Raw genomic sequence first — 15,148 nt, forward strand, 5'->3', positions numbered from 1 at the left:
AAGAGGTAACAGTTGTTAGTTTTGGCTTGCTTCAGTTATTACATTTCGTTATTATCGTATGATCAATGAGGATAGAAATTATGCATAAATCGTAATATTAATTTGGTTCTAACATTTAACAAATAATTAGGGTGATCAAGGTGCGTTTTTTAGGCTTTTTGAAAAAATAATTAAACCGAATTTTCCTTTGTGATACGGTTATATATATTTTTTAATTGCAGATTTACTTTACATATAAAATTGGCTTCGCAGTTTCAAGGGGTTGCTGGCCGTTTACGGTTTAAATTCAAGGGTTGTGGGCGGGTGGTTTACGGTTTTTTTATAGTTTTTTTAAATGAGAAGTAGAATGAGAAAATTAAAAAAATATTCAAATTATTTAAAATAATAGTATAAGAAAAATAATAAATAACGTCTTTAACCACACATAATACAAAATATAATTATATAAAATAGATCAAATAAAAAATCAAAATGTTAAAATAGATGCTTTAAGATTCATTTCTAGTCATGATTATCAAAATGTTAAAATAGGTGCTTTAAGATTTATTTCCAGTCATGATTATAAACCATTTTGAATAATGTTTGTTGTATTAATAAAGAAAGAAAGAATGAAAGAATGAATGAAGGCAAAATATTGGAGGGTAGCAAAGAAATTTAACGGAGAGCAAGTTATAAATAAAAAAATATCGTTAATAACATTATTTAAAATAACTATACAAAAAAAAGCGGTGCAGGTGGTTTTGGGTAAAAATAATAACCGCACCATGGTGGCGGTGCGGTTTCATTATTTTTTTTAAAAATCTGCAGTTATATTAAAAAAAATAAAAAAAACTTGTTACGTTGCAGTGCGATATGGTATGGTCGGTTCGGACGGTTCTTGAAATTTTTTGATCAGACCTAATAAAAATAAGGGGATAAAAAATTAAAAATATAAATAATTGAGAGAAAAATGAAACTAAAAATATTTGGAATATGAGAGAATGGTTTTGAAATGGTTGTGGGCCTGAACATGATGATTTGAGTTATGGACTGTTGAATAGAATTGGGCTAGTAACTTGAACTGGTCAAAATTAATGGGCCGTGTACAGAAGCTATTTCAATCCCAAATAAAAATCTTGTAAATAAATGCTTTTTAAATTTTATCTCATATTTTACCTGTCGCCTGCAATCTGCAATCTGCATGTTGATTTAATCATACAAGTCTCTTTTGCATGCTTTTTGTGTGTTTTATATAGTTGGAATATTTATCATAAACACCATAATTTCTGTTATTCTCATGTTAATGATTTTTTTAATATAAAAGTTTAAAGTTATAGCTAAATATATGCATTTTTGAATTAAAAAATTTAAATATATATATATATATATATATGATTGCAAATTAATTAAAGTAGATTTTAAATTCTGTGATAAAAAAATTTTCACATGTCAACAAAATAAGTTGATTGCCCAAGATTTTTTAAAAAGGGTTGGACCGATGGAGTAAAAGAACAAAGGAATTAGCTTGCACCAAAAAAGGAAGTTGTTACATCAATCTTTAAATGGTGATATATATTGAGACAATGACGAAGATGTCTCACGTTATACTTTATTATGTCATCCAACCTGAAAATGGAAAAATAATTGCATGAACTAGCTAATTTGGTTATGGGGATATTTGGCATTGAAGTAACAACAATGTTGTAGGCTAAAGGATGGTGAGTTGTTTGACTTTACTCATGAATGTGGACCACGAGATTATGAAATAACTGCCTTTCACAAATTGAATATATCTTATTATAATAATAATAATAATAATTATATTAGTGTTAACTATATAATGATAATTTTATAAAAATTAATATATCAAAAATAATAATAATAATAATAATAATAATAATAATAATAATAATAATAATTAACAACACATAAATAACTATTATTTTGATATATGTAGTTAAAATATGATTTTATTATTCAAAATAATTTAATTCCATTATTTTTTTTTTCATTTTTACTGGTATCAATAGTTGGAATGAAATTTAACAACCATTTCATTCTTTCATTCCAAAGTTGATTTAATTTCATTCCTATCTTATTCATTTTCAACGTACCAATCATGCCCTTAGAGTTACTCAATTCAAAAAATAAACAAAACATCAATCCGTAAAAAAACAAAACAAAAAAAAACATTCTTATTCGGTAGTGAGTTCAATTTCCAACAAGGTGGGTTGTTAAATATTCCCTCCGTCCCAATTATATTGTCCACGTTTTCTTTTTTGTTTGTCCCAAATATATAGTCATATACCATATTTATAATATTTTTTTACACTTCTTTACTAATATACCCCTATTAACTACACCTTGAAAATTGTGCAATCATTTTTTAATACATTAAATAGGGATAAAATAGGAAGTTCATATAAATTTTGCTTTCCCAATACATTTTTCTTAATCTATGTGAAAATCCAAAGAGGACAATATATATGGGATGGAGGGAGTAGTATTTTTCCTCCTCATTTGTGTGTGTGTATATATATAGACCTGGCCACGGTCCGGGTCCGGGTTGGCATTTAGCCAACCCTTAACCAGACCGGCTATGGCCGGTTCCGGTCCGGGTTGGTGAACCGGCGGTTTCGGTCTGGGTCCGGGTTCGGTTAAACGCCGGTTTAGGGTCCGGGTTAACCCGTGAAATTTTTAAAAAAAATATATTGCAACGCTCCAGCACTGATTTTGCAGCGCTGGGGCGCTGCCCCTTCGAATTAAATTCGAAGGGGCAAGACCCCAACTCCGCAAGTGAGCAACTTCAATTTTTTTTTTAATTTTTAAACAAATGTTTAATAATACATATTCTTTAAATAATCTCAATCAAATATTTCATATCTCCATAATAAAAATCTATTACATTTATTAAATAAATAATATATTAGAATTTCAACATCTTATGACTTATATTACAAATCTATTACATTTTATTCTACTTCACTCGCATTTTCTCCCGTCGTAGTTCCGGATGTTCATTCGGTATCATCTTGGTCTTCTTCATCACTTTGAATATGTTGTGTTCGAGTAGCGGCTTTTGACCAATCATTGAGCAAACATTGGGCTTCCAAATTTTTCGGCCTTAAGCTAGAACGTCTCTCGTTCAATGTATTTCCTCCAATACTAAATGCTTGCTCCACTGCAACTGTTGAAACCGGACAAGCTAGAATTTCTTTTGCCATTATAGCCAAAATTTGATATATTTGTGTTTTTTGCGACCACCATCTCAAAATGTCGAAGTTTTTCTCATTTGTATCACTAAAATCAAAAATAGTGGTAAAATAATTCTTAAGTTCCTGACTGGAACTTGAGGATCCTCGTGGACGTTTCGTCCGTTTCCTTAATAAAAGTTGTGCTTTAGTAAGTTTAGAAGTAACATTACTAGTTGCAGTGGATTGTGTTTCATGTGAAACAATTTGTCCACCATATTTGATGTTATATTCATTATAAATATCAAGTAAATGAGTTTTAATATTAAACAAAATCAATGAGATAGAAGGAATCGTTTCCGCAATATGCTCCAAAGATTCATAATATAATGTTAACATGTCGCTTAAGCAATCTAATTTAAGTCTAGGATCTAAAACAAAAGCACATAAAAAAATTTCAGGAATGAGCAAAAAATATTTTTCCCATTTTTCTTTCATGACGAGAATACATTGAGATAAATCACTATCATTAGATTTAACATGTTAATGAAAAATACAAGCAATGTTGCAACAATGTGTTAAAACTAAATGTGAAGTAGGGTAATAAACACCGGATAATTGGTCACTAGCATCTAGGGGTGTTCACGGTTCGGATAACCGCCCGATACGAACCGAAACCGAAAATTCGGTTCGGTTTTCGGTTTTCGGATTTCTGGATTTTTGGTTTTTCGGTTCGGTTCGGTTTTTTTTCGCGGTTAACCGAATCGAACCGAAAAACCGTTATTTTTTTTTGTTTTTTTTTGTTTTTTTTTGTTTTTGAATTTGAATTTTTTTACCAATCAATTAATATGTATATCAATATTGTGTGCTCATAAAATTAATTTTATTGAAAAATTGAAATAACAAAAGTCATCCTTCGTTCTTTTTTTAAAAAAACATAAATGTTTTAATTAGTTATCTAATTATTCAAACATACTTGAATTGTGGATTCAACTTGAAAAATGTATTGGTTTAGTAATTTGAAAAAATATTGATTTTTGAAATAGAAATAATTAAAAATTAATGAAGTTATTTTATTATATTATATATACACATATTTGCATTATATATTACATTATTTTTATAAATTCAAAAATTATTATTATTGAAATTAAAAACGTTAGCAATTTTTTTTGTTTTAAATGCAGTTATTTTCAAATATATTTTTCGAAGTATTAAATCACAAATATTTGATTTAACCATTAATTTTTTCCAAAAAATTATTCGAATAACTAAAAATATTTAGTTTTTTTTTTAAAAAATTATTTTAATATTTTTTTCAAAAAACCGATTTTTAGAAAAAAAAAAGTTCAAAAATTTTTTTATTTTTAAAAACCGAAAAACCGAACTGAAAAACCAAAATAATTTCGGTTAAAAACCGAACCGAACCGCCCAGTTCGGTTCGGTTTTCGGTTTGGTTTTTCGGTGAACCGAAATTTTGGTTTAACCGAAATTTCGGTTCGGTTCGGTCCAAACCGCCCAAATGAACACCCCTACTAGCATCATTAAAAACTTTTAAAATTTCACAAATACTAGTGCATATGTTCCATTAATTTGAAAACAAATAAATATCACGAGCTTGAACAAATTGATGAAAAATTGTACATAATAAATCTTTATATTCAAAAGAGGATAATAACAATTTATATGTTGAATTCCAACGAGTTGGAACATCTCGTGCAAACCGCTTAGGCTTCCTACCATTTACTCTACAAAAATTTCCTCATTGCTTCATAACTTGAGGATGCGTCCATAAATAATGAATAGCGTTCCTAATTGGTTGAATATGTATGCCTAAAATTTTTAGCCCGTCTTGAACACACAAATTTAAAATATGACATGTGCATCTAATATGAAAAAATTTGTCACATAGTGATGGTTTACATATTTCAATAAGCTCACTAATACTAGAAGTATTTGCACTAGCATTATCAAAATACATTGAAAAAACTTTGGTAGTTAGACCTATTTTTCTAAAATAACAAATATAAGTTGCGAAATATTTTGTGTCGTGTGTGATTCGTTGAAACATCTATATGCAAGCAACCTTTTTTGAATGTTCCAATCATTATCAATCCAATGACATGTAATACCCATATATGAACAACCTTTTGCCAATGATCACTCCAAATATCGGAACACAAAGAAACTTTATTATTCAAACTATAAAATTCCTTAATTAATTCTTTCTTTTGATCAACGACTAACTTTTTCATTGTGCGTTTGAGACTATTCTTGGAATACGTCTAATAGAAGGATTTGCACTTGTAGAAAGCCAATTTTTAAAAGATAATTTATCGCTAAAACTAAAAGAAAGTTGTTCAACCGCACAAAATTTAGCCGTTTCTTCTCTAAATCTAGCTTCGTTATATTTAAATAGTTGAGATTCATTACCCGATTGAGAAGAGAATGCCGGAATTTGAGTTTGACCACGATCAATACCAATTTCCATCAGATGATTTTTATCGATATGCCGCGTCAAAGTTTTATAACCACCTCCTTGTTTAAATTTGTAACATTTTGAACAATATTTGCATTTGGCTTGCAAATCACCGGAGGGAAGCGTCACCTTGTCGAAATGTTTGGTGAAGATATCGGATGTTGGGCGAGACACCGCTCGAGTTTGTCTTTGAGAGGCCGCTGGATCGTTCATACTTTCTTGACTTGCATGATGACGTGGTGGTGGTGGTTGTTCAATTTGTTGTCTTTGTTGCGCCTCTTGTCGAATTTCTTGAATTTCATCATCGGAATATTCAAGATCAAAGTCATCGACATTGAATTGAGGATACTCGACCTCGGGTGGTATGATGCTCTTTTCCTTTGTCACCCCTACGACTTGATCCCGCTCCAGACATTTGTAATTGTATAAATATGAAAATAAATCAACAATTGACAATAAACCAATAATCGAAACATGATATTTTTGATAATTTAAGAAACTAAACGGAATTGAGAATAGAGAGAATGAAGAGAGAATTGTGTAAACAAAATGAAATGAGGTTGGGGATATTTATAGATAAAATCATAAAAAGTAGGTTTAAAAAAAAAATAAATCCGGTAGATCCGGCGGGTCGGCCGGGTTTCAACGGCCACGAAATTGTGGCCGTTGAGTGATCCAACGGCCACTTGCTAGTGGTCTTTGGATCATCTGGGCGCCCCCATGGGCGCCACGTGTCCTACCCGCCGGGTTGGACGGTTCCAACCCGGCGGGTCAGACCCGTTCAACCCGGCGGGTCCAACCCGCCGGGTTGACGGGTTTTCCTTTGGAAAACCGGGACCGGACCGCCTAGTGGCCGGTCCAGTCCCGGTTCCGGGTTGGACCCGTTGACCACGGGCCGGTTTTGGGCCGGGTCTGGGCCCAACCCGGCCCTTGGCCAGGTCTATATATATATATAATTAAAATGTTCAGCTAAACATGATCGTATGGAAATCGTGAAATGTCATTAGGGGTGAGAAAAATACCAAATTTTCGTATTCCGAGGTTGATGTTGAACTGAAAAATAAATCGAATTTACTAAATTTTTGGCATACCGAAAATATATAAAAATTTAAAAACATATAATAGTTTTAAATATATATATATATATATAAATGTAAAAAAAAATTATGAGGTTTTTTTTGGGTATGAAACGGTATATATATCGACATCCTACCGAAATTTTGATATACCGTAAAATTTTGATATAATCGGTATGCTAGTTATATGTATAGAAAATTTCGGTATGATATTGGTATAAAAACTTTTATACCATAATTTTCGATACGATATATAATTTTGGATGTTCAGCTGAAAATCTTTACTTTTAAAAAAAATTGGATGTCAACTCAGTTAGCATCCATATTACCAGTACATTGTACACTAGTATCCAGGGTAACAAAACTGTCGATATAAATTGATGTACAAAATGGGTGCCAACTGCCTTGTCCATGATTGACTAGGGTAAATTAACCTTAATTTCTTCAGTGGTGATTTGTGAAGACAAAGATATTTATCATTTTTATCCTAGAATTTTTAAGACATGTTATTAAATTAAATTGGAATTATTTCTCCAACTGATTTTTTTTTTTTAAAAAACTAAATATAAGGGGGTTGAAATTTAATTAAAAGATAATAAAAATAAAATCTACATGGTAATTAATTGAAGTCAAGCTTATAATATTTTTCAAAAAAACTGTATACTATTTATATTTATTATTGGATCATAAGATCGATAAATGTTGGGTTAAGCGTAGTGAGATAATTGCTAGGAAATTAGCCAGATGGGTTACAAAATTTCTTGATGCTTTAATAGTGAGCTATATATATACTGATATACTATTTCAGTATTTTGTTGATAAAATAAGGATGCAATGAATTTGAAAGGGTGGAAGCATTTATGGTAAAGGTGAAGAAGAATCGTGATACATACTTTTTAGATATTACATTAAATGCGTGTGTACAGTGCCTTTTATGTTTATCAGGTGATTGATTTAACTTTCAACTTTGGCAAAGTTATGATTTTACCAATCGAAATTATTATACACTACTGGGAAAAAACAAACAGGATCACAGAATATATAAATAGATACATTCAAATTACTGTAGTTAACATGTGTATTTATACACATGGGCCATGATAAAAAACAAGAGAAATCGTTCCATAAATGTAAATTACATTTAATATCAGCAAATCAAGATTTCAGATACCATCATAGACCACACAAAAAAAACAAAGTATATTCATGGTCGTGAATGCTAAATTGTTCCATCATCACTTCCAAAACATAAACGATCAAAACTCGAAGATCCAAAAATCCATTCCGATCGATGTCTCAATCAACTTGAAGTACACCCCTTTAAGAGCTAAGATGATGATGTTTTTGTTATAATTAGGCCTCGAGCTAGCTAGAAATCTAAATCTCTAATAACTAACATGTCATGGCATGAACAACTTTTTGTTTTGAGTTAGTTTTGAATCATGCTAAAGATACGTTCAATATATTATGAGACATCGATATTTAGTTTAATCTAAGCATATGAGAGAATTTTTATTGATGAGATTTCGACAACAAATGAAATTTATTGGACCTTAAAAAGATTAGAACCGATGGAGCGGCTCGACCGTTCAGAATCCCATGCAGGAAATTTGAACAACCCGGCCCATCCCACATGGCCCGCCCGCCGTTAATGCAATTTGCATTAACTCTATTTCTGCCATCGCTTCTCCACCTGTTTCTCTTCTTCTTCTTCCTTCTCCTTCTCTTTCTCACCACCAATTATTCAGAGCTTTCTCGTTAAATTTGATATGTCGCTTATCATGTCTTTTCTTCTTCCTCCTCCCATTCTTCAATCCATGTATACTTTCACATGATCCCATCCGTTATCAATTCTTAAATAAAGGTTCTTGCAAGAAACCAAAGTAGCATCATACTATATATCAATCTACTTCACAATCCAAATGCTTCTTTAATTTCCCGGCATTATTCCTTTTACTTGAAATAATAAAAAGATCCCCACTTCTTCTATATCCCTTCCCCGAACTTGATTCTGTAAAGGGTTCGTTTTCCCCGTCACAGTTTCTTGAACGTAAGTTTCTGCTGTGAAAATGTTAATTAAGCTTCATTTTCTGTTGCTGAGGTTTTAACATAATTATTTATTCTTTTTGTTGGCATGCAGAGAGAAAAGATTTGAGATTTACTCCACCAAGTTTGTGGTGAAAAAACACGGCGGTGTACTGAAAGAGTGCCATTATATTTCAGATTTTGTGTAAGGTTTTTTTTTTTTTTTTTGGAAAAAAATTGTATAATTTTAGTCTTTCGGCATGTCGGGACCAGGAAATTAAACAAATGTCTTGTTTGGAGAAATCAAAGTTAATGCAGATTAAGATACTGCCAGATCAGCAATCACTTTCAACCCAACGTACTATATATCTCCAAGAAACCAAAAAAGTGGAGAAAAAAAATAAAAAAACTAGCCAAAGCCATTTCATGAGTGAGCCAGTGAGCAATTTTTTAGGGTTTCTTGGTTGAGATGTGGATCCGAATTTTCAGGCCAGTGAGAAAAACGCCACCATTCTTGGGCAGAAGAGAAGGTTCCATGAATTCTGGTTTTCAGAATTAATTAAAGTACTAAATCATGACTTCTCTGGTGTACTACATTAAATTCATTTATCCACCCTTCATTTCAACGTGCAACTAGCACGAACATCGCCATTTATTATCTTTAATGAACACTTATGGCGACTATCAAATTAAATTTTATATCACGTCAATTAGATTTTCTATATTATATTTTTTTGTCATGAGTAAACCGTCAACAAGTCTTTGGTTTCATGTTTTAAACTCCTTCGGAGATCTTATCATGAGATAGACCATTCTTTTTACTTTTCTTTTAACGGATCATGTATATATATATATATATATTCTTCGTACGTGTTCTCATTGTAATTCTTTTACATTTCAGTTTCAAGACTTGAGCTTTTATATATCTATATTTCTCTGCGTACGTGGATTACAGGGTAAGTAGTAGTTGAAGATGTTTCCGCAAAACATGTTTGACGGGCACCAATTTTTACTGGACATGGAGCACAAAACACCAGAAAATGATCAAATGGACGACTTAATCCGAGGTGATGATCTGAATGAAACAAAATCTGGCACTAATATCATGGAAACTCCGGGCTCCATTGATGATCAAGACCCCAGCGAAAGACCCAAGAAGAAGCGGTACCATCGCCACACGCAGCATCAAATCCAAGAAATGGAATTGTTAGTACTACACTTGCCTTAATATCAACACATTTGTGAAAAGATTCTTCATTTTTTGAACATTGTAACAGATATTTCAAGGAATGCCCGCATCCTGATGACAAGCAAAGAAAGGAACTTGGCCGGAGATTAACGCTGGAGCCTCTGCAAGTGAAGTTTTGGTTCCAAAACAAGCGCACCCAGATGAAGGTGCATGAAGAGATCTCTGTTTCTTTGCTCAACTTGTTTTGAAGCTTTGTTTGATGTAGTTAATTTCACTGACGATGAATAAATATTGACATTGTGCAGGCTCAACATGAACGCCATGAGAACACGAGTCTGAAAACCGAGAATGATAAGCTTCGCGCAGAGAACTTACAATACAAGGAAGCTCTCAGTAATGCTACTTGTCCCAACTGTGGGGGACCTTCTGCCATTGGAGAAATGTCCTTTGATGAGCAGCAACTCAGGATAGAAAATAGCCGCTTGAGAGAAGAGGTAACTGCAAGAGGACTTAGGCAGTGTTTGGTAGAGTTCGTAGGAACCACTTAATTCTAAGCGTGTTTCCTAGAAACTTTCCCAAATATTACCTTAATCAATCGTCGGTATCTTGTAAAAATATGATTGAGTAATGGCTATATATGTATTTCGTTTCCAGATTGATAGGATATTCGGGATAGCTGCAAAGTATGTAGGCAAACCTATGCTCACATCTCCTCATCTTCCTGAAGGAGCGGCTCGTTCGCTTGATCTTGGAACAGGGAGTTTCGTGCCACAAGCAGGAAATATTGCTGGAGAGCTTTTTGGAGCTCCGGACCTTCTTAGGTCGATTTCTGGCCCTACCGAAGCCGACAAGCCGGTGATCATCGAGCTGGCAGTGGCAGCTATGGAGGAACTCATACGAATGGCGCAAACTGGAGAGCCCTTGTGGGTTCGGAGTGCTGAGACGGGTTCTGTTCAGATTTTGAATGAAGATGAATATATTCGAACTTTTCCTCGTGGGATTGGACCAAAGCCATTGGGAATGAAATCCGAAGCCTCCCGGGAGTCGTCTGTCGTCATTATGAACCATGTTAATCTAGTGGAGATCTTGATGGATGTGGTATGTTCATTTCGCTAGCTCATTATATAAAGCTTGTCTTGGATTCATTTGAAAAACCGAATATATAATCGATTATTCAATGCGATGTAACTGTAATTGTAGAATCAATGGTCGAGTGTGTTCTCCAGCATTGTTTCCAGAGCAACGACCGTGGAAGTATTATCTACCGGCGTTGCAGGCAACTATAATGGAGCTCTTCAAGTGGTATATATATATTTTTTTATAGTATTTGATTATTTCATACATCAAAATTAAGTTCACTGAATGATATATGGTGACCGGATTCTTGCTGAAGTAGTTCATATACTGCAGCTAGCTAATTGTTTTACTGATATGTTCTCATGTTGTGATTTCAGATGACAGCCGAGTTCCAGGTCCCGTCTCCATTAGTTCCAACCCGCGAAATCTATTTCGTCAGATACTGCAAACAACATACGGAAGGCATTTGGGCTGTTGTTGATGTTTCTTTAGACAACCTCAGAGCTACATCTATAACAAGATGTAGAAGAAGGCCATCAGGTTGTTTTATTCAAGAACTTCCCAATGGTTACTCCAAGGTATTAAACCATATTCAGATCTTACCCTGATTCTAGCCCGAATAGTCCTACTCGGGTTCGTAAAATTGTATCTAACCTTAATATGTCAGGTTACATGGGTTGAAAATGTGGAGGTGGATGACAGATCTGTTCATAGTATCTATAAACCTCTAGTTGAATCAGGAATGGCATTCGGGGCAAGACGATGGGTAGCAACACTTGACCGACAATGTGAACGATTAGCAAGTGCAATGGCAAACAACATCGCAGCTGGTGACATTGGAGGTAAATTATAAGGTACTGTTTGCAACCTAAAAAAGTAAGTGATTATGAAGATTCTCTTAACAAATTTGCTAAGAGAATCTCCATAATCACTTATTTGTAGAGGTTGCAAACACTACCTAATTATGCTTTGATTATTAATTTAATGTCCTTTTTCGCAACACTGGTCTAGAAAAGAAAAGCTAAATGAAATTATCATGAAGTGATATCGTCCCCCGGGGGTAGAAAGAGCATGCTGAATCTGGCTGAAAGAATGGTGATGAGTTTCTGCACCGGTGTTGGTGCTTCAACCGCGCATACATGGACTACTCTTTCTGGAAGCGGTGCCGATGATGTTAGAGTCATGACTCGAAAAAGCACGGATGAGCCCGGCAGGCCGCCTGGAATTGTGCTGAGTGCCGCAACTTCATTCTGGCTTCCAGTTTCACCAAAGAGAGTTTTTGATTTCTTGAGGGATGAGAATTCGAGAAGTGAGGTATACATGAAAGGTTCCATCAAGCATTGAACATTGTTTGGTATGAATATTTAACTTGTCTGATTTTGTATCTTGTGCTTCATGTATGATAAATTAAAGTGGGATATTCTTTCGAATGGCGGCCTCGTTCAAGAAATGGCACATATTGCCAATGGTCGTGATCCTGGAAACTCCGTTTCTTTACTCCGTGTTAATGTAAGTTTTTAATTAGTTCCATTACCTTGGAAAGTTTGATTTGCCTGTTATTATTTAAATCAAGGCCATCACATTTTAATATAATAATGCAGAGTGCAAATTCAAGCCAAAGCAACATGCTGATCCTACAGGAGAGTTGCACAGATTCGACGGGCTCATATGTCATTTATGCACCAGTCGACATTGTGGCCATGAACGTCGTCTTAAGCGGTGGGGACCCGGATTATGTTGCCCTCTTGCCATCGGGCTTTGCTATACTTCCCGACGGGCCGAATACTCATCAGGCAGGAGGAGGCCTGGAGATTGGTACCGGCGGATCTTTACTGACGGTCGCATTTCAGATATTGGTTGATTCGGTCCCGACCGCGAAGCTTTCGTTAGGATCCGTGGCAACGGTCAATAGCCTGATCAAGTGCACTATTGAAAGGATAAAAGACGCTGTTCTAGGCGACGGTGCATGAGTACTCAAAATCATCACAGGTAAAAATTGTAAATACACTTTATGTTTCATGCATGCATGTGAGTTTGTTTTGGACTTGATAACTCACTACTAGCTCAGATATGATCATATCGTAGATATCAGTTAATTATCTAAACAACTCTGATTAATTAAAACGAAGTTTAATTTGCTGTATTTATCATATTATAAAATGATTATCCGAAGTTGCTATTATCAGCTACAAAACCCATTCCCCATTCGTAACATCTTTAATTATTACAGCTCCATTGTCTCATTTTGTTGCTGCGGTAGTTGACGCCTCCATGCATGAATGGGAATAACAGACGATATTGAAATGTGGTGTTGTCTTGTCTGAAAAGGTTTCTCCATGCCTGAAAGGTTAACGGGTTCGGGTATTGACTGAAGGATCCACAAATAAACAATTATGGAGAAAACCTTTGTTTTGCCGTAAAGTTACTTGACTAGTTAGCTATAGAGGTTTATTTTCTTGTACTACTTGTATGTTGTCAGTAATATTGTAATAAATTGCATTGTATTTTGTAAGAAATTAAATATGATTCAGTAAATTATAATAATTTATTCATGAATTCGGTTACTTTCATGTTGAGTTTTGATTTAGTTTGTTACGGTGGAGCGAGGTTTTTAATTTAAGTTTTTTGACCTTTTCTTCTTGGATCATGCTACGACTGACTACCTGTACAATGAAGCTTAACATTAGGTTATAAAGTGTATTTAAAATTACAAAATTATACTAAATGCATTTTTGAAAGATTTTTTCCAAATTAAGCGTAGGAATAATTTTGTAATTTCAATTACAATGTAACCCAATTTGTAAGCCTTATTGTACATATAGCATTATCATTCCTTTTTTATGGTGTTGATTATTTTATTTTGAAAATTAAGTCACTTGACTACTGATCAATTGAACCCAATTTAATGATAAAAAAAATGGAGAGGGGTTGTAATTTAAATATAAAATAAAAGATATATTAATTTAATTCATAACAAAAATTTCTAACCACTGCCTAAACGTCTGTTGTATTTGGCTCTCTGTCCCTGCTCAACAAAATTTTTAAAAATCGGCTCTTGTAATCTATAATGACGACAGTAGGGGCAGGGCGGGATGGGTTTGTCATCTTCTTCATCACTATATCCATCTCCGTCCTTGAATTATATCTCCGCTCCCGCCCCAATTCTTGTCCATTACTCGATTCTATCTAACCGGAGAATCCTCATTCCCAATCACTACTCAGGGATAAATCTCCATCTTTGTCTTAAAAACCAATTGAGTTGGCCAAATAATCTAAAGTGATTAATCTCAAGCGAGTTTCAAAAACAAAACTCTGATGGGCGATAAGAGGAAACAAAGATTGGATTAATGGATTCCCATATAATAATGATATAAATCACAAGTTTCCTATCTGCTTTGTAAACTGTGTCAGAGTTCGGGTTTAATGCATACGGCCCCCTTCTAAATGTTCTAATTGGCTCATAACCCCTCGTATTATTTTAAGTGGCTCCACGGTCCTCGCGTATTTGAAATATTAGCTCACGTGCCCCATGCTCAATTATAATATGTTTTTAATATATCTTAATTATGAATTGACAAATATACCCCAGTAACATAATGTGTATATGCTTTAATATTCAGGCATTAATTACCCTTATTCAATCTCTTCCCTAATTTCACCCGACAAATTCTCACGCAGAAACCCTAAACTCGAACCAGATCTTGGAACAAAGATATTCGTTGATGGGATTCTGAATTTGAAGTTGGAAGTGTGCTGGACTAGGTAATCTTCCATTTCTTATTCTTACAAACAGTACATTATGGAGGCATCAGTTAATTTTGAGATGTGGGTTGGTGGTTTGTTTAAGATCCAAAGCGAGCCCGGAAAGCCAAAAATAGTTTATGTTGGGGGGCTTAAGCATGAATTTAAAAAGGTTGACTTTGATAGGTTTAACTACAGTAATTTATATGATATGTACCGTTTGTGTGGTGAAAACAAGTTGAATGTGCATTTTTTTTTAGAATTCCTGGGTATGTAATAGAATATGGGCTTACAGAGATATCTGCAGACAAGGAAGTTACTGAAATGTATGATTTTTACAAGAACTTAGAAACAGTTCCAATTTGGGTTGAGGAGACCATGCCAGTTCCAG

At 34.0% G+C, this 15,148-nt stretch overlaps 1 protein-coding gene across 3 annotated transcripts; it reads left to right on the forward strand.

The window, feature by feature from the left end:
* The first annotated feature begins 8,481 nt into the window (after positions 1–8,481).
* Positions 8,482–13,564, forward strand: LOC140884514 (homeobox-leucine zipper protein MERISTEM L1-like). Of its 3 annotated transcripts, none has more exons than XM_073291298.1 (13): positions 8,482–8,775; positions 8,866–8,960; positions 9,706–9,956; positions 10,028–10,145; positions 10,245–10,433; positions 10,594–11,037; positions 11,140–11,241; positions 11,394–11,594; positions 11,684–11,858; positions 12,059–12,330; positions 12,430–12,525; positions 12,618–13,005; positions 13,247–13,564. In XM_073291298.1, exons 3-12 carry the CDS (start codon positions 9,724–9,726, stop codon positions 12,984–12,986), a joined length of 2,199 nt encoding a protein of 732 aa, XP_073147399.1. In that variant the 5' UTR covers positions 8,482–8,775; positions 8,866–8,960; positions 9,706–9,723; the 3' UTR covers positions 12,987–13,005; positions 13,247–13,564. The 3 variants fall into 3 exon arrangements, with proteins under 3 accessions (XP_073147399.1, XP_073147392.1, XP_073147407.1); XM_073291291.1 differs by having other exon boundaries at positions 8,866–8,955; XM_073291306.1 differs by lacking the exons at positions 8,482–8,775; positions 8,866–8,960 and adding an exon at positions 9,290–9,314.
* Positions 13,565–15,148: the final 1,584 nt, after the last annotated feature.

The sequence above is a fragment of the Henckelia pumila genome, chromosome 1 (assembly GCF_033568475.1).
Source record: "Henckelia pumila isolate YLH828 chromosome 1, ASM3356847v2, whole genome shotgun sequence".
NCBI lineage: Eukaryota > Viridiplantae > Streptophyta > Magnoliopsida > Lamiales > Gesneriaceae > Henckelia > Henckelia pumila.

Coding starts and splice junctions, on each gene's coding strand:
- LOC140884514 (XM_073291298.1), top strand. CDS start 9,724: ATGTTTCCGCAAAACATGTTTGACGGGCACCAATTTTTACTGGACATG. Junction 11,038..11,139: donor TGGAGATCTTGATGGATGTG/GTATGTTCATTT, acceptor CTGTAATTGTAG/AATCAATGGTCGAGTGTGTT. Junction 11,595..11,683: donor TTCCCAATGGTTACTCCAAG/GTATTAAACCAT, acceptor TTAATATGTCAG/GTTACATGGGTTGAAAATGT.